The sequence below is a fragment of the Melospiza melodia genome, chromosome 7 (genome assembly GCF_035770615.1).
Source record: "Melospiza melodia melodia isolate bMelMel2 chromosome 7, bMelMel2.pri, whole genome shotgun sequence".
Lineage (NCBI taxonomy): Eukaryota > Metazoa > Chordata > Aves > Passeriformes > Passerellidae > Melospiza > Melospiza melodia.
The window spans coordinates 30,866,131-30,893,999 of record NC_086200.1 but is presented as its reverse complement, the minus strand read 5'-3'; the positions used below and the strand labels follow the sequence as shown (position 1 = coordinate 30,893,999).

General features: G+C 54.7%; 1 protein-coding gene across 1 annotated transcript; it reads left to right on the top strand.

The window, feature by feature from the left end:
* The first annotated feature begins 1,780 nt into the window (after positions 1-1,780).
* Positions 1,781-21,057, top strand: NRTN (neurturin). The gene is made up of 3 exons (XM_063161168.1): positions 1,781-1,837; positions 14,604-14,859; positions 16,349-21,057. The coding sequence occupies exons 2-3, from the start codon at positions 14,631-14,633 to the stop codon at positions 16,795-16,797; spliced, it is 678 nt and encodes a 225-aa protein (XP_063017238.1). The 5' UTR covers positions 1,781-1,837; positions 14,604-14,630; the 3' UTR covers positions 16,798-21,057.
* The last annotated feature ends 6,812 nt before the right edge of the window (positions 21,058-27,869 follow it).

Sequence of the window (27,869 nt, the reverse complement as noted above, 5' to 3'; positions counted from 1 at the left end):
AGCTACCGGGGGTTTTGGCAGGACAGCCGCTGCCTCCCGAGGGGTGTGGAGCAGGAGGGGGGTCCTGCGGTGCCGTCCCCGAACAGCTGGACACGTCCAGGTGAGGCCAGAGAGCAGAGCCACAGCTGCCCACGCCACCAGCAGCTCCCTGCTGCCCAGGCCGGGCGTCTCTGGCTTTGGATCCTGCCAGGCCTGCAGCAGCTCTGGCTCCTTGGAGCGCTCCTGGGAAGGTGTCCCGATGGGCCAAGGTCACGCAGATCCCAGAGCCCTCGCTGAACCCCTGCAGCCCCGACATGTGCTAAAGGAAACAGTCCCAGCGTATTAATACTTGCAAAAACAAACAGCGGGGAGATGGGAGAAGGAGGGAGCCAGGCACCGAGGGAGCGCTCAGTCTCTCATCTCCAAACTCTGATCCCTCTGTTTCCTGCAGCCATTGGCTCCCTGAGCATCCCCGTGCCAGGAGCAGCCTCTGGAAATGTGCCCGAGCAGGGCTGGCCCTGCACTCCAAGGGGCACCTGCGCCCCTCTCAAAGCTGGATTTGCCTTTTTTGGGGTCTCTCCAGCATCTCCAGCACTCGCATTCCTGATTTCCATGTGGGAGAGCAAGGAGAGGAGGCAAAGCCGCGGGAGATGCTGCAGGATCAGGAGCTCGAGGAACCTCCTGGTCTCCTGCCTCTCCTCAGCACTTCTCATGGAATCCTGGAACGGTTTGGCTCGGGAGGTTGGGTGGGAAGGGGCCTCAAAGGCCATTTCCTCCCTGGAAGGGTTGTCCACGGTGGAGTCACCACGGAGGGATGTCGGGGATGTGCAGGAGAGGCCCTTGGGGACAGGGGTGGAGGAACGGCTGGACCTGATGAGCTGAGAGGGCTTTTCCAGCTTAATTGACTCAGTGATTTCATCAATCCAACCAGGCCGTTTGGGGCTCACACAGAAAGTACAAAATCACTGCTCATCTCCCAGGCACTCAGCAGCCTGGCCCGGCTGGCACCGACCTCCAGCCTGTCCCGTGCCAAGCGGGGATCGTGCCGAGATCCTGCCCCGCTCCTGCCGCGCTCCTGGGTGGGGAAAGCCCCGATGGAAACCCAGCGGTGACTGTGCCCGAAAGCTGCTGACGGCCCCGCCGTGCCCTGCCCAGACCGGCTCCGAAATGCCCCCAGTTAACGAGGGAGGGATGCGCCCAAGGCCGGGGGCGTTCGGTGCCGCAGCGAGGGGAGGTTTGGGCACCGGGCCCGGGCCCGTCCCTGCCCGCGGCGGGCACCGGGTGCAGGGGCAGCGCCGAGGGCTGCGAGGGTGGCGAACCGGGGCGATGCCGTGGGCAGAACCGGGGCTCGGGGCTGGCAGCACCGGGGCAGGGTCGGCGCGCCTGGCGGAGCCCGGGCGGGGCGGGACCGGCACCGGGAGGGACCGGGGCGGCACCGGGAGGGACCGGGGCGGGGCGGGGCGGCCCCGTCGGCTCCGCTGCGAGAAGCAGCCGGTGCCTCCTCCGGGGGAGCCGCGGACTCGTGCGGCTGCGGGGCGCGGGCGGCGGCGGCACCGGGAGGCACCGGGAGGCACCGGGGCCAGACGGGCACCGGCAGCGGCGGCGGCAGCGAGCGCAGCCCGGCTCGGGAGCGGGCGGGGCGGGGGAACCGGCCGGCTCCGAACCCGCCCCCCGGCGCGGGAGGAGGCGCTGGCCGAGCCCCCCCGCCGCGCTCCAGCCGAGCCAGACCCGCGCCAGCCCCGCGCCAGCCCCGCGCCGCTCGCCCATGGCGACCCCCGGCCCCACGCGTGCCCCGGGCCCGGCACGGAGCGGCCGCTGAGCGCTGCGCACCGGCACCGGCACCGGCACCGGCGGCCAGGTAAGCGCCGCGGGCAGCGCCGGCCCCGGGCACCTGCCCGGCCCCGGACGCTCCTGCCCCGCGGCACCGGGGGCGGCTCCGGGGGTCCCGGCGAAGCCTCCTTCCCCCGGTCTCAGCCCCGGGGCTTCCCCGCTGTTTATTCCCCGCCGAGCCCCCGGCGGGTCGGACGCTGCCGCCGCCGAACGGGGCAGAACCGGAGCCTCGGGGCCGCCCCGGGGATGGGGGAGCGGGGGGACCGAGCGCCGCGCCGGGCTCGGGGCCGCCTGTGCGGCCGCCGCGGGACTTTGCTGCATTCTTGGAGCCCGTCCCGCCACGCAGGAACACAAACACGGCGCGGGACGGCTCCGGCAGCGCGGGAGGGAGGAGATGGGTCCTGTCTAAATATTAGTTTAAGGAACGGAAGGATCTCCAGCCGGCATCGTCACCTTGGCCCGGCCCGGCCGCGCCGCAGCGCTGACCGTGCCCGGAGCCCGGCCGGGGCTGGGGGTGAATCCCCCCCATCCTCCAGGGACGGAGTTTCCCCCTCTCGCCGCCGTCTCTCCGAAGGCTTTAACAAAACAAGGCAGACCTCGGGTGTCTTTATTGCACATATATGGTAGCTTGTAGCCAGCGCTGATTTAAATCCCATCCTCGCTCCGGGAGCCGATCCGCGATCCGCGCTGCCTGAAGGGCACGGTTTATCCCGGCGGGAGAAGAGGCTGGTGCCTGCTGCAGGCGCCGTGGGAGTCCTGGATGTGCCGAGATCCCGGATCCAAAGGCAGGATCCTGCTGGATCCCAAATTCATCCTCTGGTGCTCGTGGCGCTCCGGGCTTTGGGCACAGGGCAGAGACACCGAGCGGGGAAGGGGCGGCTCTGTGCCGAATTTTGGGGCGTGTGAGCGCTCGGATTTCCCTTTTCCCCTTTGGTTCCGACCCAAATCCGCCCGCTGCGGCGGCTGCGGGGCTGCGCCCGGCTCCGCTCCGTGCCCCGGTGTGAACGCCCTCGGTGTCACCGCCGGTCCCGGGCTCGTCCTGCGCCTCCGTCCCTGCAGCTCCGGGGCTGGGGGAGGATTGCACGCTCCTGTCCCTGCAGCCCGGGTTTTCAACCAGGGCTGGGCGTTGAGAGCCGGCTCTGGCCCGCAGGAAGGGGCACGGGAGCGGCGGCACATCCCGGCAGGATGGGCACCGGGCAGAGCCTCTGCAAGGGCAGAGCCCGGCGCCTTCCAGGCCTCGTGGATGGGCTGGAAATACAAGGAGCTGCTCGGGTTCGCTGTAGCACAGCCCGGGGGACACGCAGGGACGGGGGTGGGCAGCCCTGGTGCCCGTGCCGGGTGCTGGGCCCGGCGCTGGTGGCACTGGGTGCCCTCCCATGGCACTGCCATGAGTCACATCGGGCTCGGGCACCTCCCTCCTGCAGCCCCCTTGGGCTGCGCGGGGTGTGGGGGCTCCAGGATGAGCTGTGGGGTTGGTTTGCACCTTTGGGGTCTGCAGGGATGGATGTAAGGCTGGGAACATCCCCTTTTTGAGGCCATGAGCCCTAAACACAGCCCAGCGCGGCCAGAGCAGGTGTCACCTTGGCTGTCCCCACGCAGCACATGGGGGGTGGCATTCACAGCCCTGTTCTCTCCCCACCCAGCCGCGCTGAGCCAGGCCATGCCCTCACAGGGGTGGCTTTGGGGGGCACAAAGAGCTGGCACTGCCTCTCGATGCCAGCCTGCCCATGGAGCAGCTCAGGGCGCCCAGCAGGGAGAGGGAGATGCTGAGGGGAGGGGGCCCTGGGTGAGTTCCCATCGGGAGGTGAGGTAGGACCAGATTGGTGAGGGCTTTACTGGTGTGGGTTTGTTTCACTGGTGTGAGGTTATTTTACTGGTGTGGGTTATTTTACTGGTGTGGGTTATTTTACTGGTGTGGGTTATTTTACTGGTGTGGGTTATTTTACTGGTGTGGGGTTTTTTTACTGGTGTGGGCTTGTTTTACTGGTGTAGGTTAGTTTTACTGGTATGGGTTTGTTTCACTCGTATTGGTTTGTTTCACTGGTGTGAGGTTATTTTACTGGTGTGGGGTTATTTTACTGGTGTGGGCTTGTTTTACTGGTGTGGGGGTTTTTTACTGGTGTAGGTTTTTTGTACTGGTGTGGGATTTTTCCACTGCTGTGGGTTTGTTTCGCTGGGCTCACTTGCCATCCCCAGAGCTCAGCCATGGGGTGGCCCAGTCTCCTGGTCAAGGTGAGCCACCTACTCCAGCCCCACCATCAATGGCTTGGACTGGAGGAATCCCACCCAACTCTGATTTCTCTGTGTTTTGGCCAGTCTGGAGTAGCAATTCCCTGTGAAATTTGGAGAAGAGGACGAGCAGCTCCCTCCCGGCCGTGCCAGGCGTGCTGCAGCGTTGGAGCGGAGCCGTGGGAAGGGAAACACCACAAACGGCTCCATCCCCATCTCCTCTCCCTCACAAAACCCAAAACTGGCTCGCTTTGCAGCCCAGCATCCCAGAGCTAAATTGAAACAATCCCTTTGCCACCGTGGTGTTCTCCAAGAAGCGTTTCCTCCTCCCGCCGTCGCAGGCGATGCCGCTCGCATCAGTGCTGCTCCCTGGGCTGGTTCCATCTGCACGGAACCACATCTCATTTGATTTCCCGCAGCAGAGGCTCCCTCTGAGCAGCTCCAGGAGCAGGGGAGGGAGGCAGGGCAGCTCTGAGGGTCGGGGGTGTCCCAGGAGGGGAAGCTGCTCCTGCAGCATCGCTCCCCAGCTGCAGTAATCCAAAGCAGGAGCTGCATTTTGCTTTCCTTTTTTTTTTGCATTTTGCTTTCATTTTTTTTGCATTTTGCTTTTCATTTATTGCATTTTGCTCTGTCTCAGCAGCTTTTGTTGCAGTGGTGCTTGGGCAGGGTGATGAACCCATCCTGGAGCTCTCCTGAGGACAGAGCTGATTCAGGAGCAGGGTCCTGCCTTTGTGGCTCCAGGATTTGGGGAGTCCCTTAATTAAATCCTGGCCTGGTTTGGAGCTGGTTGCAAACCCAGCCTTGGTCCTTCCCAGCGAGAAAACCAACTTTGCTCCATGATTGCCGTGTCTGGGCCTTGCTGGTGATGGCAGCAATGCAGAACTACCCAAACCCACGGCTTGTGGGGGCCTTTTTGCCTTTAGAAATGTTGGTTTTGGCTCAAGGAGCTGCCCGGGAGCCCGGGGTGTGTTTACTGCTGCTGTTGTCACTCCCGCCAGGGCTGTGGGATTTGCTGGTGGCACCTGGAGGCTGAGGGCACCGTGACACAGGATGGACCCCCCCAGTCCTGCTGCCCTGGAGCAGAGCAGGGTCTGCAAACCAAAACCCCACATCCCTGCAGGCTCCGTCCCAGTGATTGTGCTCCCCAAGCTGGGCCGGGAGGAGCAGGCAGGGAACGCTCCCAGAGAGGTTCTGGGGTGGCTTTTTCTGGTTTTCCCTGGGCTTTTCCCTCTCTTCTGCCTTCCTCGTGCAGCACAGGGGGCACCAAGGCCAGGCCAAACCTCGGGTGTGGACCCACAGCACCTTCAATGTGAATGTCCCAGCTGGGAACTCCGAACCCACAGCTCCTTCAATGTGAATGTCCCAGCTGGGAGCTCCCGTGCCGTCCTCCCCGCAGGAAGGGCTGGCCCCTGCTTCAACAGGGCAGCTGCTCTCTTCGTTAAGTGGTGTTGGCTCATTAAAAGCACATTTTTGAGGCTTAGCAGCTCCTCGGAGCGGTCTGGGAGGGGACGGTGCCAGCGCTGGGGGAGGATGAGGGAGGAGCAGAGCTCTGCTGAGCTGGGCACTGACAGCATCACCCTGAACTGGGGCAAAACCCCTCCTGTTTGGTGTCCTGGAGGAGTCTAGGGAGGGGAAAAGGAGAGGCTGGAAGGATCCAGGCAGGATTTGGGTGGTGGGAACACTCTGAGCATGGCAGAGCATCCATGGTGGGATTGCCCTGACCGAGGAGGGATGGGGAGGAGATGGAGGATCTGATCCCCTCCTGTCTCCAGGAGCAGGACATGGAGTCCTGGAAGGGTTTGGGCTGGAAAGGATCTCGGGCAGGGATCCCACTCTCGCAAGCTGCTCCAAACCCTCGGGCACCTCCATGGATGGGGCAGCCCCAGCTGCTCTGGGCAGCCAATCTTTGAATTTCTGAAACTTCGCTTTTCTGTCCCTGCCCACCATCACAGGAGCTGCAGCAGGGGCAGCTGCCAGCCCCATTCCCACGGGCAGGGACAGGGAATTGCCCCAATCCACGTTTTGCTGGAGTTCTTTGGCCTCGCCATCATCTCCCGGCAGCACCTTCCTGAATTTCCCGTTGCTCCGAGCAGCCTCTGCTCTGGCAAAGGTGGGAAAGGGGCAGGAAAATGTGCAGGAGAAGGTGCAGATTGTCCCTGTCTGTGTCACCTGCCCCGCCCCTGGCTGCCGGTGGCAGCGTGGGCAGGATTTGGTGGCTGTGTTCCAGTTGTAATCGGTGCTTTCGTGGCAGCAGGAGCAACGATCCCGATCTGGAGCCACGGGATGGGAAGGGCAGAGAGGCCACAGCTCTGCCCCCACACCGATATCCAGGGTGGGAGCAAAGAGAAAATTCTGCTCTTTGGGAAATCGTGTGGCTCTTCCCAGTGGAAAACCTCTCATCCCTGAGTGTCGCTATAGGACACAAAACAACGTGATTCAAACTTGCTGCTCTTTCTAAGGTAAAAAGGGACCTTTACTTTTCTGACTCCAACATTTACGGATTTCCCAAAGTGACAGTGGATTGGAGGGTGACAGTGCCACCTCTGCAATGCCGCTGGACAAACCAACAGCCCATCAAATTTCTCCTCCTCCATAAATGAATGCACAACAATGAGTTATTTTCTTAAAGTGTGTGAGGAGGTTCGCTGCAAGAATGCAAACATCAGAAGGCTCAGAAAAATCTTAAAAATTCAGGGATCCCAGCAGGTTTTCCCTGCAGGGACAGGAGGGCTCAGGCTCGTGTCCCTGTCCCTGCTGTCACCGTCTCCACGTGCAAAGATCCACCTGAGCCAACCTGCTGCCCTTTGGGGACCCTCCAGCTCTCCCCATCGCCTCCATTTCCCCTGGGAGGAATCGTGGATTTGTCTTTACAGACAAGCTGGGAGATAAAACCAGCACTGGGAGATAAAAGAGACAATGGGAAGGATTCCACTGATTGATGAATGGAAAAAGATAGTTGCTTTTACAAGTAAACTTTGGGGTTTGCTGATAAATGAAATTAGACATTGAAAGATGGAAGAAACAACGGGGGAGAAAAACTCCTCAATTCTATGAGAATTAAAAATTAAAAGGGAGGGTTGTACATTAGAGGGGAATCTTTGGTATCAGGTGTATCGGGGAGTCTGTACCTCTCAAGTACCTCAGAAATGGGGGAAAACCCCTAAATTCAGTAAGAATTAAAGATGAAAAGGCAGGGTTATACATTAGAGGGAAATCTCTGGTATCAGGTGTATTGGGGAGTCTGTACCTCACAAGTACCTCAGAAATTGGGAAGAGAGAAGGGAAATGCAGAAATTGGGGTAAAAAGGGAGGCTGCATCCTCCAAAAATTTGAGAGATCAGGAGAATGCCCCACGGCCTCTCCCTTTATTCCAATAAAATCAAAGGACTCCTCTGTCTCCTTTTCGGACATAAACCTCTGGTGTTTGCGGGTTAATTTTCGCAACACCCGCAAGCATCTCGCAGCTCTGCAATGCCCCTGGCTGCAATCCGCGTTCCCAGCTCGCTGCCGCTGCCGGCCCGGCCGGAATTCCTCCTCTGCAGCAGCTCTAAGTGCTTCAGTGTGTTGGCCGGGGTCGGACAGTAAATCCTGACGGGATCCCGGGCCAAACCTCGCGGCGAGGCTTTAGCGCAAATTGGATTTGCAAACCCCGCTCGGGGCTCGGTGCCCTCAGCAAAGCGCTCTAATCCCCGGGAGGAGCCGGGGGGAATCTGTGCGGCCGGGAATGAGGGAGAAGAGAGGGGAAAACGGGGGGAAAATCCCGGCTGGGCATCGGCATCGCCGGGGCTGCCTGCTGGGGATGCTGTGGGTGCGGATCCCGAGGGGATGGGTGCGGATCCCACAGGGATGGATGCGGATCCCGAGGGGATGGATGCGGATCCCACAGGGATGGATGCGGATCCCACAGGGATGGATGCGGATCCCACAGGGATGGATGCTGATCCCCCATCCCAGCCCTGCATCCCGCAGGAGTGCCGGGTCTGATTCCCCAGGGGTGAGAATGGGAATTGTTCAGGTGGGAGCTGGAGGGATTGGGAACGCACAATGTCTCAGCGCACCTGTGGAAAAGGCAGAGGTGGGACCCTGGGAAAATCAGGAATCAATACCTGGATATTTCCCAGGTGCAACCCCGGGAAAATCAGGAATTAATACCTGGATATTTACTAGGTGGAACCCCAAGAAAATCAGGAATTAATACCTCTATATTTCCTAGGTGGAACCCGGGAAAATCAGAAATTAATACCCGGACATTTGCGTGTTGGAACCCCGGGAAAATCAGGAATTAATACCTGGATATTTCCCTGTTGGAACCCCGGAAAAATCAGGAATTAATACCTGGATATTTCCTAGGTGGAACCCCGGGAAAATCAGGAATCAATAACTGGATATTTCTCAGATGGAACCCTGAGAAAATCAGGAATCAATAACTGGATATTTCTCAGATGGAACCCTGAGAAAATCAGGAATTAATAAACACCTTCAAGGTGTTTTTCCAAGGGGGAAACTGAGGCACCCTGAGGCACCGTGACCCCCCAAGGGATCTGGGGAATCCACAGCGGAGGAAACCCTACAAACCAGCCAAGCTGTGCTGTGGGAGGTGACCCCTCCTGCCTGCGGCCTATTCCTCCCTCCCTGATCCCACCGAGGGCTTTTCCTTTCTTGGAAAAAAGGAGATTTTTGCCCCCAGCGCAGCCGTGGCAGCTCTCAGATACCAGCGGTGTCGAAATGGGCCCAGAGCAAAGCACATCTGGGGCCTGGGCTCCGTTTTGCTGCCAAAATTTAAGCTTTTAACCCTCTTTCCCGAGGCACTGGGATTGTTCAAACAAGCCACAGTAATTAGTTTCCTCTGACAAACCGCCCCTTTTTGGCATCGGGAGGTTTATTAATTCCGGGGAGGGGGGGGGCGTCGCTCCTCATCCAAAAATAATTGACATTTAGAGTCCAGGTTTTGGCACGAGAGGGAGAATTCGGGCTGGAGAAGCAGCACCAGGCGTGCAAAGATTGGCACAGCAGCGCCCAAAGGCGCCCAGCGGTGGCTGGGGGGTCCTTGGCCGGTGTTATCCCTGATTTCCTCCGTGGCCACATAAACCATGCTGGTTTTGGTGGCATTTCAAGCGATGTAATTAGATTTTCTCTGCCCTTCAGCAGAGGGGATCTGTCTGCGGGGAGTTTTCTTGCAGACATCCCCGCTCGGTTTCGGTGTTATTCACCTGGAGCCGGGCTCTGCTCCCGCTGCAGGCCTCGGGCAATGCCCTGAAGGATTTTATCAGTAATTAATCTCTAATTACTCACCTCTTCCCGAGAAGGGCGGCTCTTGCTGCTGCTTAGACCTGACGGAATCGGCTTAGGGAGGGGTTTGGGTTCTGCTGCAGCCGCGGTGACCTTGGCAGGGCTGCGACACCTTGAGGGGTCAATGGGGACACTGGGCTGGGAGCGCAAACTGGAACAGAAACTGGGCTCACAAACTGGGAACACTGGGCTGGGAGCACAAACTGGGAGCAGCACAAACTGGGAGCACAAACTGGGAACTTAAACTGGAACAGAAACTGGGAGCTCAAACTGGGAGCAGCACAAACTGGGAGCGCAAACTGGGAACACAAACTGGGAACATTGGGCTGGGAACACTGGGCTGGGAACACTGGGCTGGGAACACAAACTGGGAGTGCAAAATGGGAACACAAACTGCAACACAGACTGGGAACACAAACTGGGATCAAAAACTGGGAACACAAACTGGAACATAAATTGGGAGCACAAACTGGGAGCAGCACAAACTGGGAGTGCAAAATGGGAACACAAACTGGGAACGCAAACTGGGAGCAGCACAAACTGGGAGCAGCACAAACTGGGAACGCAAACTGGAGCACAAACTGGGAACGCAAACTGGGAGCACAAACTGGGAACGCAAACTGGGAACGCAAACTGGGAGCGCAAACTGGAACACAAACTGGGAACGCAAACTGGGAGCGCAAACTGGAACACAAACTGGGAACGCAAACTGAGAGCAGCACAAACTGGGAACACAAACTGGGAGCAGCACAAACTGGGAATGCAAACTGGGAGCAGCACAAACTGGGAACACACCCACCCCACAACGATTTTTGGCTGCTTTTTAGCTGGAAAGCGAACAAATCTCCCCGAAATGTGCGGGGTTTGATGATGTGCGTCAGGGCTGGGCGGTGTCGGGGGGCACATCCCGGCCAGGTGTCCCCCCGGGCCCTGCACAGACACCCCCAGGTGTCCCCGGGCCGGGCTGGGTGACACTGCAGGGGCTGCGCTGCATCAAACCCCGCTTGTGTTCGCTGCTGATTTATATTGCAGCTGCATTCCCAGCCTGCGGCGGCATGGAGGGGGAGCCGCGGGAAGCCGGGGCGTGCAGCATCATTATCTGCCCTTGCAGGGACGGGCCGAGCCCAGCCTGGGCTGAACTGGGGCTGAACTGGGACTGAACCGGTCCCAGACTGGTCCGGGCAGGGGTGGAAACCCCCGCGCTCGGCCCCGCTCTGCGGATCCCGCTAATTAATGACATGAAATAATGACATAATAATGAAAGCCCACGCGAGACCTCCGGGGAAGGAATCAAAGGCGGCTCCTCCGCAGCTTCCCAGGGCATGGATCCATCCCCGCGGGCCGGCGGCTCCCAGCGCCGGGGCGGATGGAGGGAGCGGTGAGACCCCCGCCCCGGGGATTCCCTGCACCAATCCAGCCCCAAAATGGGTCTGGGGGCAGCTCCTGGGGGCGGGGGGACACAGGGGGGTCGTGGCCGCGGGGGCTCTGGTTTGGGGCCATCGGAGCTGTGCTCCTGTCGGGATTTCCATCCCGGGGGATTTGGTTTCTCCCCGTGCAAACCGGCTGGGCTCGGGCGCAGGATGCCATGCAGGGATGGCTCAAGGTGCCCCCGGGCCCTGGCACGAATTGGGATTTTCCTCCTCTGCGCTCCTTTCCGTACTGGAAGAGCTTCCAGACCCCTCTCTGGCAGGATTTGTTCTGTTCCAACAGGAACTGTTGGGATTTGGGAATTTGGGATGGGGGGCCCTGGGGGTCCCATGCAAAGGTGATGCCCTTTGGTGTCTGGGATGTGGAAATGGATGGGGCAGTGTCCCCAGACCCCTGCCTTGTCCTGGTGCCCCCTCCTTTGATCTGGTTTGGCTCTGCCAAATCCAAAATGAGGGAAAATTTCAAACTGAGTTGGGTGGGACTTGGAACAGCCGGGGAGAGTGGAAGGTGTAGAAGGTGTGGAAGGTGTGGAAGGTGTGGAAGGTGAGGAAGGTGAGGAAGGTGTGGCAGGTGTGGAAGGTGTCCCTGCCCGTGTCAGGGGTGCCACTGGATGGGCTTTAAGGTCCCTTACAACCCAGACCAGTCTGGGATCCCGTGACTCCATGGAATGGTGGCAATGTGGATGTGGCCACAGCAAGAGCTGCTTTGTTGGGTGGAAGCTCCCCAGGCTTCCTCCTCCAGCCACGACTTGGCGTGGCCACCACCCCGGCACCGCTCCCGGCACCACGGGGTGCCCTGGCCCATCCATCCCCATCCCACAGGCTCGGCAGGGGAGGCTCTTCCTTATTATTCCCACCGTGCTGAGGTTGGGTTTGCTGCTCTGCAGCTGTTTGGAGAGATGTAAACCAAACCCGCCGTAATTCAGCCCGAACGTAAATGCCATGGCAGCGTGGGAACGAACGAGGGCTTGGCTGCTCAGCCTGGGGCTCCGGGAGTGCTGGAGCTGCTCCTGCCCCACACCATCCACCATCCCACCTTCTGCACCATCCCACTCCTTATCCACCATCCCACTCCTTATCCACCATCCCATCTCCTCCTCCTCCATCCCATCTCCCTCTCCTCCATCCCACCTCCCTCTCCTCCACCCCATCTCCTTCTCCTCTGTCTCATTTCCCTCTCCCCCATCCCACTTCACTCTCCCCCATCCCATTTCCCTCTCCAGCCTTCCATTTCCCTTGCCTCTGTCCCATTTCCCTCTCCCCCATCCTATTTCCCTCTTCTCCACCCCATTTTCCTCTCCACCATCCCACCTCCTTCTCCACCATCTCCCTTTCCTCTCCACCATGTCCCTTTCCTCTCCACCATCTCATTTCCCTCTCCACCACTCCTTTTCCCTCTCCTCCACCCCATTTTCCTCTCCCCCATCCCACCTCCTTCTCCACCCTCCCATCTCCCTCTCTTCCATCCCATTTCCCTCTCCACCCTTCCATTTCCCTCTCTCCCACCCCATTTTCCTCTCCACCCTCCCATTTTCCTCTCCCCATCCCACCTCCTTCTCCACCATCTCCCCTTCCTCTCCCCCATCCCTCCTCCTTCTCCCCCACCCCATCTCCCTCTCCCCCTTCCCATTTCCCTCTCCCCCACCCCATTTCCCTCCCTGTGCTCCCCCAGCCCCTCCCCAGAGCAGCAGGGCTGCATCCCAGGGCTGGGGCTGTGCCTGCTTTGTGGTCGGCCCTTTGGGGGGCTCTGGGGGGAGCTGGGGCAGAGCTCTGGAGCTGCTGGGCTGGGTTTCACCGAGGCAAAGCAGAACCATGTGTCCCACACTGCGCTCTGGCTCTGCTCGGGGGGACTGGGGAGAGCTGCAGGGGGAGGAGGAGGAGGAGCAGGGATGAGCTGAGAGCAGAGATGGAGATGGGGACAGGGACATTTCCCCTCCTTTGTGCACCCACTTGCTGTCAAAAGAGCAGGGGAATCCAACAGGTCCACCCCCGGTCAGGGTTTGGGGCTTTTCCCCCTTTCAATGTTCCTTATTTTGGGGCCAGTTTTGGCATTTTGAGACCAGTTTGATCCAGGGGCGCTGCAGGCTCCAGTCCTCCCAGTTCAATCCCCAAGAAAGTACTTTGGGAGCTTGTGATAAGTTTTGGGGGAGGTCTGATGCAATTTTGGGATGGTCTGAAGAAATTTTGGGGGAAAACCAGAAGGAATTTCGGGGACAATGTGAGGAAGTTCTTGGGGTAAAATCTGAAGAAGTTTGGGGTAAAATCTGAAGAAGTTTTGAGAACAATCTGAAGAAGTTTTTTGGGGAAAATCTGAGGGTGTTTTTCTTATGGTCTGAGGGAGTTTTGGGGAAAATCTGGAGGAGTTTTGAGGACAGTCTGAGGCAGTTTTGGGGGAAAATCTGAGGCAGTTTTGGGGAAGATCGGAGGCCGTCTAGGGAGCAGTCTGTCTCTCCACCACCCTCATCCTCTCCAGGACAGCCCAGCCCCGTCCTGTGAGCAGGACCAGGCGTTGAGCCGGAGCTGCTGCTGGAGGAGCAGCCTCTGGAGCTGCTGCCCATGGAAATTGTTTAATTCCTGCGGGATGAGTCATGAGGAGCCGGGATTTCAAAGCAGCTTGGCTCCCATGTAAGGCACTCAAATAAACAGTGTGTGGCAGGTGGAAGCTCTCTCTGATGTCCCATCAAGGCCTGTGTCTTTCCAAGCGCTTTGTGCTGCCAAAAATGCTTCGGCCACACCGTGGCTCCATCCATTCTTGAGGCTGGGCTCTGGAAAATAATGAATCAATGCCCGGAAACATGAATCGACGGAAAATTTATGGCACACTTAGAATATAATGTCTTTTGGGTCCTCTGCTTTGAAGCATCAGCACTGAAAGTTTTGGCATCTCCTTCTTTCAACCCTTCAGCAAGGAGGATTTAGGGGAAAAAAAATTAATAAATTCACTTTTCTCCCTCTGTGAGCTTTAAGGAGTCTGTGGATATTGGGAACAAATCCCAAGAGTCTGCTGGAAAAACTGGGAGTGGGGTTGAAAAATGAGAGGGATGGGGAAAAGTGAGAGTGTGAAAAGTGAGGGGCACCAGAGAACCCCAAACACTCCACTTTTTGTGAGCAAAAACATTTGCTGGATTTTGATTTATCAGGAAAAACAAGTGGAAACGCCGTCATCCCTGGAAGTGTCCAAGGCCAGGTTGGACGGGGCTGGTCTGGGGCTTTTTAGAGCAAAAAGAAACCAACAGCAAAGCCTGGAATAACTTTGTTGTTATTGTTTTGCACTTTGGAGCCGGGATTTGAGTCTTTCGAAAGGTCACAGGCGAGTGGGTGGGGGCCAGGATTGCTGGCTGCCAGAATGGGAGGCTGCTGTTTTATGGGACGTGCAGCGAGGCTGGAACCGCTCTCCTAAAGTTTTATGGGGCTGCAAGAAGCCAGAGGCCCTTTCTCAGGTGGGGGGATCGAGGGTCACAGCCCTGCTCCGGCCCAGAGCAGGACAAAGGGGGCTGAGCCCCCCTGGGTGATGGAGGTTGTGTCATCCCCATTGTCCCCATTGGTGCCACCTCATCCCCACTGGTGCCACCTCATCCCCGCTGGTGCCACCTCGTCCCCGCTGGTGCCACCTTGTCCCCATTGCCACCTTGTCCCCAAGGCACCTTTTCCATGGCCATTCTCCCAGCCCAGGCCCCTCGTGCCTCAGTTTCCCATCTCAGCACCGTGCTGGTGTTGGGAAGGGAGGAGCCGGAGCCAAGGGGGTCCCAGGGGAAGGATCCCCCATCCTGACGTGAGGGAGGGAGGGAGGTGAGGGGCTCTGGGGGCTGGGGGCACACATTAAGGATGTTTGTTTTGCCTGTTTTGCAGAGTTTCAATGTTCTGACTTGCTCTAAGATGAAGGTATGGAAGTTTGCAGCCATTGCATCGATGCTCCTCAGTTCCATGTTATCCATTTTAGTTTGTAGAGACATGTTCAGCGGAAGCCGGGAACTCAGCCCCTTGCCTTCCTCGCCGTCTTCCTCACGGGATTCCTCTTCTTCCTCTTCTTCTTCCTCCTCCTCCTCCTCCTCGCTGCGGAGATCCCCACGGGCGCTGCAACGCCACGGCTCTCTGCTGGCCCAGTGTAAGCTCTGCTCCTCCAGTCTGGGGCCACTGTCCCCCCATCCCAGCCCCACAGATCCCCCAAATCCCTCTGGGGTCACTCCCTGCCCTCTCCTGCATCCCAACATCCCCTTTAGGAGGGTTTAAACAAGAATTTGGGGCGAGCAGGAGGCACTGGGCACAAAACTGGTGTGAGCACAGCAGCTCTCCACAGAGGGGAACTCAAACAGCTCAGTTCCTGCAAAGAAAAGAAGCTGCTTTTATTCCCTTCCAAATGGTTCTTTTTTGGTAATTTTTTTTTAGTGTTCCGTGCTATTTTTTACAAATGGAAAATGTCAAACGGGAGCTGAAGATGAGGGCACGGCAGCAGCTCCCCCTGCTCACCCCTCGGCGCTCCCCGAGGGCTGGAAATCCCCACGTGTTTGTTTTGATTCCAAACCAGAGGAACTGCTTTTTTTTGGGTGGAAATCTGGAAATCGATGACAAGCTGTCAGATCACGCTTTCCTCTGCCTTTCCTGTGCCTCCTGCAGAGCTGAGCTCAAATAACCCTGGATTTAGGGCTGGGACAGAGGGATGGAGTGTTGCCAGCAGCGCTGGGCACAGTTTGTGTGTTGGTGCTGACCCTGGGGTCTCAGGGGCTCTTGGGGGTCCCAGACCACAGTGCAACAGTGCAAATAGGAAATTTATTGGGGCTTCTCCCCAAATCCACCTGCCCCAAGGGACCTCCATCTTAGGAGACCCACTCCAGGGGATTTTCATTCTGGGGATGTCCTCCCACCTCAGGGAGTTTCCATCCTGGGGATCATCCATCCACCTTAAGGCACCTCCATCCTGGAGGATCCTGAGATCCTCAGCCGTGGAGGATTTCCCTTCTCAGGCGGCCTCCATCCAGGTGGATGTTAACCCACCATGGGAATCTCAATCCTGGGAGTCATGAACCCCAAGGAACCTTTTTCCTGGAGGGATTTACCAACTCCAAGGAGTCTCCATCCTGGGGGATATCCACCCACCTCAAAGGCACCTCCATCCTGGGAGTCATGATCCCCAAGGAACCTTCTTCCTGGAGGATGTTTACCAACCCCAGGGAGTCTCCATCCTGGGAGACGTCCACCCACGCCAGGGAATCTCCATCCTGAGGTTACCCATCCACTCCAAGGCACCTCCATCCTGGGGGATGTCCATCCACCCCAAGGCACCTCTATCCTGAGGTTATCCACCTGCCCCAAGGAATCTCCATCCTGAGGGAATCTCCATTTTGAGGTTATCCACCCACCTCAGGGAATCTCCATCCTGAGGGAATCTCCATCCTGAGGGAATCTCCATCCTGAGGGAATCTCCATTTTGAGGTTATCCACCCACCCCAGGGAATCTCCACTCTGACATTATCTACCCACCCCAAGGCCCCTCCATCCTGGAGGAGCCCCAGGTCCCCACCCATGGAGGATCTCCCACCCTGACCCACCCCACCCTCCACGAGGACACCCTCTAACCGCGTCCCCTCCTCCTGCAGACAGCGCCTTGCTGGAGAGCTACACGGAGGGCGAGATGCGCCAGCTGCTGTCGGCGCTGGTGGAGCGCTACCGCCAGGCCGTGAACTCGGGCGGGCACGAGCTGCCGCTGTTCCCCCGCGCCGGCGGCCGCCGCAAGCGCGCCCGCGCCCGCCACAAACCCTGCGAGCTGCGCGAGCTCGAGGTCAGCGTCAGCGAGCTGGGCCTGGGCTACGAGTCGGACGAGACCGTGCTGTTCCGCTACTGCAGCGGCACCTGCGAGGCCGCCGTGCGCAGCTACGACCTCTCCCTCAAGAGCATGAGGAGCCGCAGAAAGATCCGGAAGGAGAAGATCCGCGCGCGGCCCTGCTGCAGGCCGCTGGCCTACGACGACGACGTCTCCTTCCTGGACGCCTACAACCGCTACTACACCGTCAACGAGCTGTCGGCCAAGGAGTGCGGCTGCGTGTGACACGGGGGACGGCCGCGATGGAGGCCGGGGCGGCCGCAGGAGGAGAGACTGAGCCGCTGGCGTGTCCCTCGGTGTCGCCGTCACTGGACTAGAGACGTGGCCGCTGCCACGTGGGGTGGCTGGGGCGGTGACGGTGGCTCTAGGCCGTTGTCCCCTCTGTGGCGGCCCAGTGCCTGCTGAGGTGACAGTGGGTGTGCAACATGCCCATGGGCGGCACTGCGTGTCACAGGTGTCACATATGTCACACGTGTCACACGTGTCACAGGCCACATTACCTGCACAGGGGTGGTGCAGCGCAGGTGTCTCTGGCATGAGGGACACACACAGATGCCTGGGGGTTCTGTGTCAGGGTGTGGCACAGAGGTGTGGCACAGGGGTGTGGCATGTGCAGGGGGTGTTGTGAGCAGTGCCAGTGCTGTGTGGTACTGGACAGGGTGTGCTGCACACCTGGGGTGTGTTTAGGGGTGTGCTGCACACCTGGGGTGTGTTTTGGTGTGTGCTGCACACTCTGGGTGTGTTTTGGGGTGCGTTATAGGTTTGGGGTGCGTCAGGTGCCCTGTGCTGCCCCAGGGTGGGAGCTGAGTCTTTCTCTCTGCAGCTTTGGGGTTTTGTGACCACCCCGAGCTGCTGGGGGAGGTCCCACCACCCCAGATCCCGGTGTTTGGGGACACAGAAACCCTGAGAGTGATTTGTGTGTGGCTCTGACTCCCCCTGGCTTGTGCCCCTTTTGCCATCCTCTCATTCCTGCAGCCCTGGGGCTTTTCTTCTTACAACTCGGGATAATCTGAAGTAACTGGATTAACCTCCTGCGCCCCTGCCACAGGCAGCTGGGCCAGAGCCCGGCCACCACCAGGGAGGTGACAGAACCTCCCCAGGGCCACCAGCAGAGTGGCATGGGCAGGAGCATCCCTGGTTTGGCGTCTCCCAAAATCCCCCCAGCTCTCCTGGGAGCATCCCCCGTGCTCTGGCCGTGGCTGGGATCCTGCAGGAGAGAGGACTCAGGCCTGGCTTTGGCTCTGCTCACATTTACAGCAGTGTCACTGCTGTTTACTCTGCGGGGAAATAAATGAGCCCGCAGGCTCTCACATTCCCTGGGCAGGCTCGAGCTGTTGCCTGGGATTGATGGGTTTTCTCCCCTTGGCTCCCTTCCCAGAAAAGGCAAATCATAAACAGAAGGAGAATATTGGTGTCATGTCCTGGGCATTAACCAACGTGAGGGAAAACACTCCGTGTGCCACCCTCCCCGTCCTGGCTCCTCTCTCTGGACAAATCGGGGGGAAAAATCCCTTGTGCCTTCATCCCGAGGAGGAGGAGGGCTGCTGGTGGTGATCCCAGCTCAGGGACGGTGCTGCAGCACTGGGGGAGCAGGGTGGCATCCCTTGGGATGGGATGGGGAGCAGCATCTCGTGTTGGACCAGCCGCATTCCCGACCTCCACGCAGGCCCAGCCTGGTGGGGACGATTTTTTAATACCCTTCCTTTTTATCCAAAGGCAGCTCTTGGCTGAGTGGAGCCAGGGTGTAGTGGAGGAATATAAACACCATCCCTCAGCAGGGCTGGCAGCCCGGGAAGGCAGCCTGGAGTCTGTAACACGGAGTTTTCCCTGGATTTTGGGAAAGGCAGGAGGCAGCTGCAGGTACAGGGTGCAAAACCTGCACCCGGGAAATGGGAACTGAGAGTGGATAAACTCCACAGTCCAGGTGCAGCTCCCCAACCAAGGTGTGAGTTTGCATGCCTGGTTTTGGCTGGAAATGGGAAAAGTGGCCCAAAAGAATCAGCTGGAGGATGGAGATGGCAGATGGGCAGCAGGAGCTGTGGATAAGCGGCTCGCTCGAGTTTAAGGAAAAAAAAAAGCACCCAAATCTAATAATAATAATGATAATAATAATAATAACTGTCCTCTCAAGGGCTTGGGTGCTTTCCAGCTCTCGCTGCTATAAAACTAAAATTAGTTTTGTTGCAGTAAGGAAAAAGGAATGGAAGCAGGGCAGGGAAGGTGGTGGGGAAGCAGAGCAGGACCTGGTGCTGCAGAGGAGGGTTTGGAGCAGGAGCTGCCTCTGCTCAGCGTTTGCACCCTGGTTTGGGGCAGTTTTTGGCAGAATCCAGGGATTTAGGGTGCCTTGAGGGTGGGCACCAGGCCCAAGGGACCCTCCTCTTGCCAGGGTGGTGGGAGCAGCAAGGAAGACGAGGGGACAAGGGACATCTCCCAAAATCCCCCATTCCCACTGCAAATCCAGCTTGGAGCCCCCAAAACCAGGAGGAAAACCTGACTCGACGCAATGGTGTGTTAAACCCAGCAGGAATAGCTCCAATCCATCATTTTTTGTGCTTTTTTGTTTTGTTTTTAATTTCCCCCTGCCGGCAGCGCAGCTCCGGCCCGTGCGGAGGGGATGTTCCCCATCTGCCTCCCACTGCTCCTGCTGGGTGTTTTTTTCGGGGAACAGCTGGGATTTACAGCCACAAAACTCCCCGATGGGGTGAGCTGGGGCATCGTGCTGTGGCCCAAAGGATGGGTTCTGCTTCCATGCCTTCTTCAGGTCTCCTCCTCCTCCTCCTCCTCCTCGTGGAGCTCCTCCAGCTGTCCCGGTGCCATCCCGCTGCCAACCAGCCCTGGAAATGTGGTTCCAATAGAAAGGCTGAGGTTTCCCTAATGCTTTCCATTTCTCCAGCCCCCTCTGCTGTAATAGGAGCTGGAGCAGCCCGGAAGAATGTCTACAATGCAAAAAAAAAAAAAAAAAAAAAAAAAGAAAAAAAAAAGTGGAAAATTCCCTCCTCAAAGCCTCAGCAGAATCTCATCTGGCTCCTTCCTCAGCATCCCATGTGCTGGTTAATATTAGTGTTAATAATAACAATAATAACCAGCGTGCAACAGCTGTTGGGGGGATTTTGGGGTTGGGTTTTTGTCTGTCTGGGGTTTGAGGAGCAGGAGGTTTGGAGATGTTTAAATTGATCCTGGTGGTTGTGACAGCGCAAAACCCCAGGGTTGTGCTCTCCCAGCCCTGCCACGGCGAGTTCTGGGATTTCCAGTGGGTTTTCCATCAGGACACGCTGATTTTGGGATCAGACCCACAAATCCCATAAATCCCTCAGGATCTCGTTCCCTCCCAGGGTCCAATTTGGGATCCAAATTGGGGGAAATTGGGGAAATTTCATCGTCGTTTCCACTCGATGGAAGCGCTGGCAGAGGGAATGTTCTGGGTTTAAACAGCCCCAGGATCCTGCTGGGATCAAGGATTTTCCCAATTTATCACGAGAAACGATGTTTTGGTGGGATTCAGAGCCTCAGATGGTAAATTGGGAACGGGGCTGCCACGTGTTTTCCTTCTGGGCTAAACAAAGCGTGGCCTCAAAGGGGAGGCACGAGAGAAAGGGGGAGAAAAGGAAATAAAAGAAAAAGGAGGAAAAAGGGGGGGAGAAAAAAGAAAAAAAGGGGAAAAGGAAAAAAAGGGAGAAAGGAAAAAGGGGGGAGGAGAAAAAAGAAAAAAGGAGAAAAAGATAAAGGAGAAAAAAAAGGGAAAAGGGGAAAAAGGGAAAAAAGGAAAAAAGGAAAAAAAAGAAAAGGAAAAAGGGAAGGAAGGGAAAAGAGCAATTAAAATGAAAAAGTGGAAATAGGGGAAAGAGGAGAAGGTAAGGGAAAGAGGTAAAAAGAGAAAAGGGGCAAAAAGGAAAAATATAATTGGAAAAAGGGGGAAGAGCAAAAAGGAAATAAAAAGAAAAGAAGGGGAAAGAGGGTGAAGAGAAAGGGGGAAAAGGAAAAGGGATAAAAGGAAAAAGGGGAGAAAAGGGGAAAAAAGAGGAAAAACGAGAAAAAAGGAAATTAAAGAGGGGGAAAAGGAGAAAAAAGGGAAAAATAAAAAAGGGAAAAAATGAAAAAAAAAAGGGAAATAAAAAAAGGAGAAAAAGGAATAAAAAAAGGTAGAAAAGGGGGAAGGGGGAGAAGGGATTCCTGTTCCAGCACCGCCGGCACCATCCGGATTTTGCTGTTCCCCTCCGGAATGGCCGGGCCCGTGCCCGGCTGCAGAAGTGGATGCAATGCATCTGTATTTTGGATACTGCTATTTATTGGAAGTAACTTATGTTATTTATTTAGATCCCAAAGCGCCGCCTCCCAAACGCCTCCCACGCTCGCTCCCTTTTTTATGTTATTTATTGACCCCGACGGTGCCAAGTGCAGTTTACATTTATTACATTTGTACCATTTATCCTGGACCTTGAGGGGGGGGAAAAATAAAATAAGGTAAAATAAAATGAAATAAAAAGCTGTTTGATATTATTTTTTTTAAAACAAACCTGAACTCGGGTGTGATCTGTTCCATCCTCGTGGCAAAGTGGGAATAAAGTGAAGGGTTTTTATGAATTTCTCTTCTATCACAATGGTTGAGTGATAGTCAGTCCCCACCATGGCCAAAGAAAAGGGGAATTTGGGTTTCTGCGGGGAAAGACCCAGAAATAATCAGCTTTGGCCCTTCTGGGAAAAGAGCTTCTAACTGGTTTGGCTCAAAAATGTGAAAATTCTGAGGAAATCACATGAAATGGGAAGGGAAAGGGAAAGGGAAAGGGAAAGGGAAAGGGAAAGGGAAAGGGAAAGGGAAAGGGAAAGGGAAAGGGAAAGGGAAAGGGAAAGGGAAAGGGAAAGGGAAAGGGAAAGGGAAAGGAAATAATCTCTGTCCTTTAACACCCCCAGTCCTAGCCCAGTCTGTCCAGCAAAACAGAATTTATTTTGATTTTCACTCCAAAATAGGCTCAAACCTGGCACTGGAAAACGGAGAACAATGGGAGGGGGGGGAAAAAAACGGATAAAAGGTTTATAGGATTTTTTTGGGGAATGGAAAAAAAGGTCTGTTTATATTCCCCCCTCATGCCACCCAGAGGCCTGACAGCCATGGCCGAGTCAAACATTCCCGAGTCAAACTCCACTTTGTAAATATTTTAGGAAGAATCTTTGGAGAGCCATAAATCTCCCCCGTGCTCGTGCACGGCGTGTGCACGCTCCAGAAACACCGAGGAAAACCCAAATCCCGCTGCCAGCCCGCCCAGAATCAAATAAATAAACATTAAAAATGGAGAATTTAATGTAAAAAATATAAAATAAATATTAAAAATGGAGAAATTAAAGTTTAATGATCCAGTGGGAAAGGGCTGATTGGAAAATCTGACCCCCCCAAAAGCATAAAATAAAAAATAGAATAAAAAGAAATTTAGGATGAAAACAGCGGGGGGAAAAATGTGAAGTTGGGAAGTGTTGGGATCAGGGATGGTTTTGGGTGTGATTCCTGGGAAATGAGGGGTGTGTTGTCAGCTTCCACAGTGTAAGTGACAAATTTTATATCATATATACTGTAATTTTATATTATACATATTATTCCAACGTGTCATGGGTGTTTCCTTCTCTTTCCATTGGTGACCTCATCGAATATTTCAAAGCAGCTCCTCTGTACTGATGGAGCAGCCAGAGATTCCCCACGCTCCCAGGGGAGGATTTTCCCCAAAATCCCACCCCAAACTCCTCCAGGACAGGTGAGGAGGCCTCGAGCATCACGGGGGGACAGGGATGGGGACAGGGATGGGGACAGGGACAGGTTGGTTCTCTGCCATGGCCACAGTGGATGATCCTGCATTGAGCTGGGCTGGGATGTAAACCAGCCCGTGTGTGTAATTACCAGGCTTAATTAGCTCCAGCTGTCAGCACGGATGGTTGGTCTGGAATTAAAGTCACAGAGAGAGCTTTGGGGCAGGTTTGAGGTGGTTTGGGTGGGCAGGAGATGCGAATTCCAACGCGGCGTGGAAGATCTTCCCTTCCAGGCCTCCTGTGCTTCCTGGGGCTCACCTGTGCCCAGGTGTCTCCTGCAGGCTTGGGAGCACTCATTTGCTTGGGAACACTCATTTTTTGGGAGCAAAAAATACCCCATGGCCTGAAGGATGGGGTTGTAACTCAAGGTTTGCTCACCCCAAGCTGACCTGGATGTCCTGAGGTCTCACCTGGCCATGAGAAGGAACCAGAATTTCTCAACATTCTGCCTAAAAATCCCATCCTTGAGAAACTCCCTGTCCTTTCCCCACTACAAATGTCCTAAAGATTTTAATTTCCAGCCCCAAAGGGAAGCCTCAAGTGGCAGAGGGAGCAGCAGAGAAGAAACCTCAGGCAGGAAGAAAATTCAACTTTTGTACCCTTAAAACCAAGACCACGAGGAACCCGAGCTCAGCAGGGTTAATTAACACAAATTAAACAAACGACAAGCACGGGGAAGTGGTGGAGAGTGAGGGGAGGGATGGCTCAGTCCTGGAGGTGAATCTGGGAACAAAGGGCCCGTTGGGGTGATGGGCTTGGCAGGGCTGGCAGGAGCAGTTATTGTCTTTTGGTGAATGCTTTCACTAATCCCCAGGGCTGAGCACAAATAACTCTGTGTTTGGGGGCAGCTTCCTGGTTCCTGCCCTTCCTCGCCCCACGGATGCTGAGCTCTGGCCAGGTGAGCTCGGGGAGGAGCGAGGGATGAGATCACAGAATGCACAGAATTCACAGAATGACCAAATTGGAAGAGATCTTTACAATCATTGAGTCCAACTCAGCCCCAACATCTCAACCAAACCCTGGCACCCAGTGCCACATCCAGTCTGTTTTCAAACACATCCAGGGATGGTGACTCCACCACCTCCCCAGTCCCTGGGAATTCCCAAAATTCCCCCAAATTCACAGAATTCCCAGAATTCACAGAATCACCGGGTTGAAAGAGACCTGAAGGTCATTGAGTCCAACCCAGCCTCAACAGCTCAGCTGATCCCTGGCACCCAGTGCCACATCCAGGCTTTATCCTGGGATGGTGACTCCAGCACCTCCCCGGGTTCCCAGAGGGACCAGCTGGCAGAAACCCACCAGCCATGTTGGTTTGGAACCATTTTTTGGCTTTAAAATCCATCAGGGAACTCTCTCATCTCCTTTTTTCCTCTCTGAACACCTTCAGCACCCACTTTTCTCACTCCATGGCATGAAGAACGTGCTGGATAACCCAGCCATGAGCACAGAGGGCAAAGCTGGGCGTTTCAGAGGCAGCTCCAGAACCCTCCCCATCGCCCCCAGCCTCTGCTCCCAACCTGGAGGAGGGAGATAAAACATTCCCAGCTAATGGGTTTGCACATAAATACGAGGAGCTGCCCTCGCCAGCAGGTTACTCAGTGCCCTGACCCCTGTGAGGGTTCACAGGGAAGCTGTGGGAGGTTTCCCAGAGCAGGGATGGACACCCAGGAGCTGATTGATGGACCCTCGAGGGGCTCCTGGAGGGGAGCAGGGATTACCAGGGGATTCAACAGCTCAGGTGGATTAAGGGTGATTTGTCACTTGTCTGCCCTGGGTCTTCACCAAAGCAAAAACCCCAACCAGAAAGTGGCTGAGAAGCACTCAGGAGGTGAAACCAGAGTTGGCCTTGGGGTTTGAGGGGTTGAGGCTCAGCTCTGGTGGCAGTGAGTAGCCCTAAAAACCCACGGTGGCCACTTGGTTTTTGTGCTCCATGGAACCCCCCAAGTTGCAGAGGAGCCCCAATGAGGCTGGGGTCCATCTCCTGTGCCCAGGCCGTGGTTCCATGGAGCCCCCTGAGCCCCAGTGAGGCTGGGGTCCATCTCCTGTGCCCAGGCCGTGGTTCCATGGAGCCCCCTGAGCCCCAATGAGGCTGGGGTCCATCTCCTGTGCCCAGGCCATGGTTCCATGGAGCCCCCTGAGCCCCAGTGAGGCTGGGGTCCATCTCCTGTGCCCAGGCCGTGGTTCCATCTGCAGCCCCCGGGTGTGACCCCAGCCCCCAGCCCAAGCCGGGCCCCGTTCCTGCAGGAGCCCAGCTGGATCCCAGCCCTGTCCCTGCAGCAGCTGCCCCCAATGAGCTCCAGATGGGGGGTGGGCAGTGACACGTCCAGGAGTGCACAGAAACTCCCTCTGGGCCCATCCTCCCCCCTGAGCCGTTTTTCCCTTACTTCATCCATCAGACTTCATCAAATTCAGGATTTTCCCCCTCTCAGTCCAGCCCTGAGCCCTTTTCCACAGGGCTGGGAATGAGCTGGGCCAGGAGCTCCTCCTTTCCCAGGAGAGCAAGCCAATTTTTTTTTAATATATATATATATTTTTTTTTTTTACTCACTCTTATTTACTGCAGCTCTGCCAAGAAGGTGCTCAGTGTTTTGCAAACCCCACCAGGGCCTGTCTGCCCGGAGATTTGATTCAGGGCAGCTCCTTGCAGGGCTGGCACAACCCCAAACTCGTGCTCTGAGCCTGGAGAGGGACTCAGGGAAACGAGAGCAGCAGCCAGAGCCTGCTCTGCTGGGAGGTGTCCCATGGTATGGGACTGGATGAGCTTTAAAGTCCTTTCTGTGGCATTTTTGGGGTCCCCAGGACAAAGGAAAAATTTGACTTTACGCCCTTAGAAATCTAATTTATTTTTAAATTATTATTTATATATTAAAATTTTTATTATTATTTTATTTATTTTAGTATTATTTTAAATTACTATTATTTATATATTAATTTTATTATTATTTTATTTTTATTATATATATTAAAATTTCTATTCTTATTATTTATATATTAATTTTTTAATTTATTATTCTATGTACTTATATAAAAGAATACTGTACTAAAACTACACTAAAGAATAGAAAAAAGATACTTACAAAAGGTTTAACAAAATACTAATGAAAAACTCGTGACTGCTTCCAGAGCTAGACAGTAATTAGTCATTAAGTTAAAATGTTCACATGTTACATAAACAATCTCCAAACCACATTACAAAACAACAAGGCAACAAAAAAAATCCCAAATAAAATAATATAATATTCTTTTCCTTTTTCTCTGAGGCTTCTCATCTTCCCAAACAAAAAAAAAAATCCTGACAGAAAGATTTTTTTAAAAATATAACATATAATAATATTTAATAATTATATTAAATATAATATCACACATTTTAAATATAGTATATTACATATTTTAATTCTATATTATATATTATGTTATATATTATATTATATGTTATATATTATATACTATATATTACATGTTATATATGTTATATGTTATGTGTTATATATTATATATTATATATTATATATTATATATTATATATTATATATTATATATTATATATTATATATTATATATTACATATTATCAGCTCCCCTTCCCCAGGACCCCCCTCCAGCCCCGTTCACCCCACCCAGGGCTCTCTGTCCCCCTGAACCCAGCACGGGGAGCTCCCAGCCCTGCTCCTGCTGCTCTGCACTCCCCAGATGAGCTCAAGATGCTTCTCCTGCTGCCTCCCCCCATGGCTGAGCCCCTGGAGGGGTTGGATTTTCCTGATTTTCCTGGTTTGTAAAGGTTTGGGGAATTCAGAGCAGAGCACAGCTCGTGATGTGTCTCATTTTCCACTTTATTCCCTCCTGGAATAGGAATGATGGAAAATGTAAATGAGAGAGGCCCAAACACCCCCTGGTTTCACACTGTGCTGCTGTTTGGGGTTTTCTCTTCCAGTTTGGGGGATGCAGCTATTCTGCAAAATGTGTCATGGCTGAGGAAATTGTTTCAGCCCTTAAAAACGCCTCCAAGGCCAGCCTGGATGGAGCCTGGAGCAGCCCGGGGTAGTGGAAGGTGTCCCTGTCCATGGGGTGGAATGAGATGAAATGAGATGAAATTCAAGATCCCTCCCAAGCCATTCTGGGATCCTGCGGCTCGATGGCCACGTCCACAGCGAGAATGAAATGAAACAACATCTGAGCTCTGCACGGCTCCATGAGTCACCTCAGCACGGGATTCCTCCCTCCCCAAACACCCAAGGACCCTCAGCCACATCCATCAGCTGCCTTCTCCCCCTGCTCCATGTCATCGGGAAGGAATTCGGGCCCCGTTTGATGATCAGGAGGGATCAGAGCAGCGCTGGAAGCCTCTGGCCACAAAGATTTCGGCGGGGCTTTCAAGCCTGGCTCGTGTGGCCGCTGTCCAAGGAGCTGCTCCTGCCCGGGCATCCCCAGCCCCGCCATAAATCAAAGCATTCCAGCCCCTGCCTCCTCTCTGCGGCCACGAATCCTCACAGAGGTTTCTTCTTTAAAAAAAAAAAAAATTAATCTGGGCAATTGTTCAAAAATGTTAAAATTACCTGCTCCTTTTATTCTCTAATGACAGCCTGTGGAGGAGTAATTCAAGCCAGACATGGAAATGTCTGGTTTAAGGTTAGAAAGTCCCCCAAGCTGAGATTTACCCAGCAGCAGCCAGGAGAAATCAGCTTGCCTGGTGTTAATTTTTGGTTCCTCTCATTAATGAGGCCGTTAATGAGAATCCCAGCCTGGGAGAGGCAGCTTTGTGTTATCCCAACTTCACATCTTCAGTGCAAGGTCTAATCTGGTTTCATGATTAATTTGGTTTTGTGTTTAATCTGGTTTCATGTTAAATTTGGTTTCATTTTTAATCTGGTTTCACGTTTAATTTGGTTTTGTGTTTAATTTAGTTTCATTTTTAATTTGACTTCATTTTTTATTTGGTTTAATCTTTAATTTGGCTTCATCTTTATTCTGGTTTCATGTTTAATCTGGTTTCATTTTTAATTTGGTTTCATGTTTAATTTGGTTTCTTTTTTAATCTAGGTGCATGTTTAATTTAGTTTTGGGTTTAATTTGGTTTCATTTTTAATTTGGCTTCATCTTTAATCTGGTTTCTGGAACCAGAGCCTGACGAGGATTGAAAATCACAGGATCATGGGATAATTAGGGTTGGAAAAGTCCTGCAAGATCAAACCCAGCCCATGATTGTGCCCCCACTCCCACTAAACATGAGGAGCCACCTGGATCCCTCTGGATCCCTTCCAGCCCAGGAGATTCCATGATGATGATGATGATGATGACGATGATGTTCTTGTTCCTGCATTGATATTTCTGGGAATCCTCCAGCCCACAAGGAATAATCTCCACTTTAGGTGCTGAATTCGTGCCCTGAACATTTCACAGCGAGGAGACCGAGGTGCCTCCACCCGCAGCTGGTTCATTCCAGAGGTTTGCTGGGAATTCCTGTGGCTTCTCCTCAGCCATTACTCACTCCCTGCCCGTGACACC

Coding starts and splice junctions, on each gene's coding strand:
- NRTN (XM_063161168.1), top strand. CDS start 14,631: ATGAAGGTATGGAAGTTTGCAGCCATTGCATCGATGCTCCTCAGTTCC. Junction 14,860..16,348: donor CGGCTCTCTGCTGGCCCAGT/GTAAGCTCTGCT, acceptor CTCCTCCTGCAG/ACAGCGCCTTGCTGGAGAGC.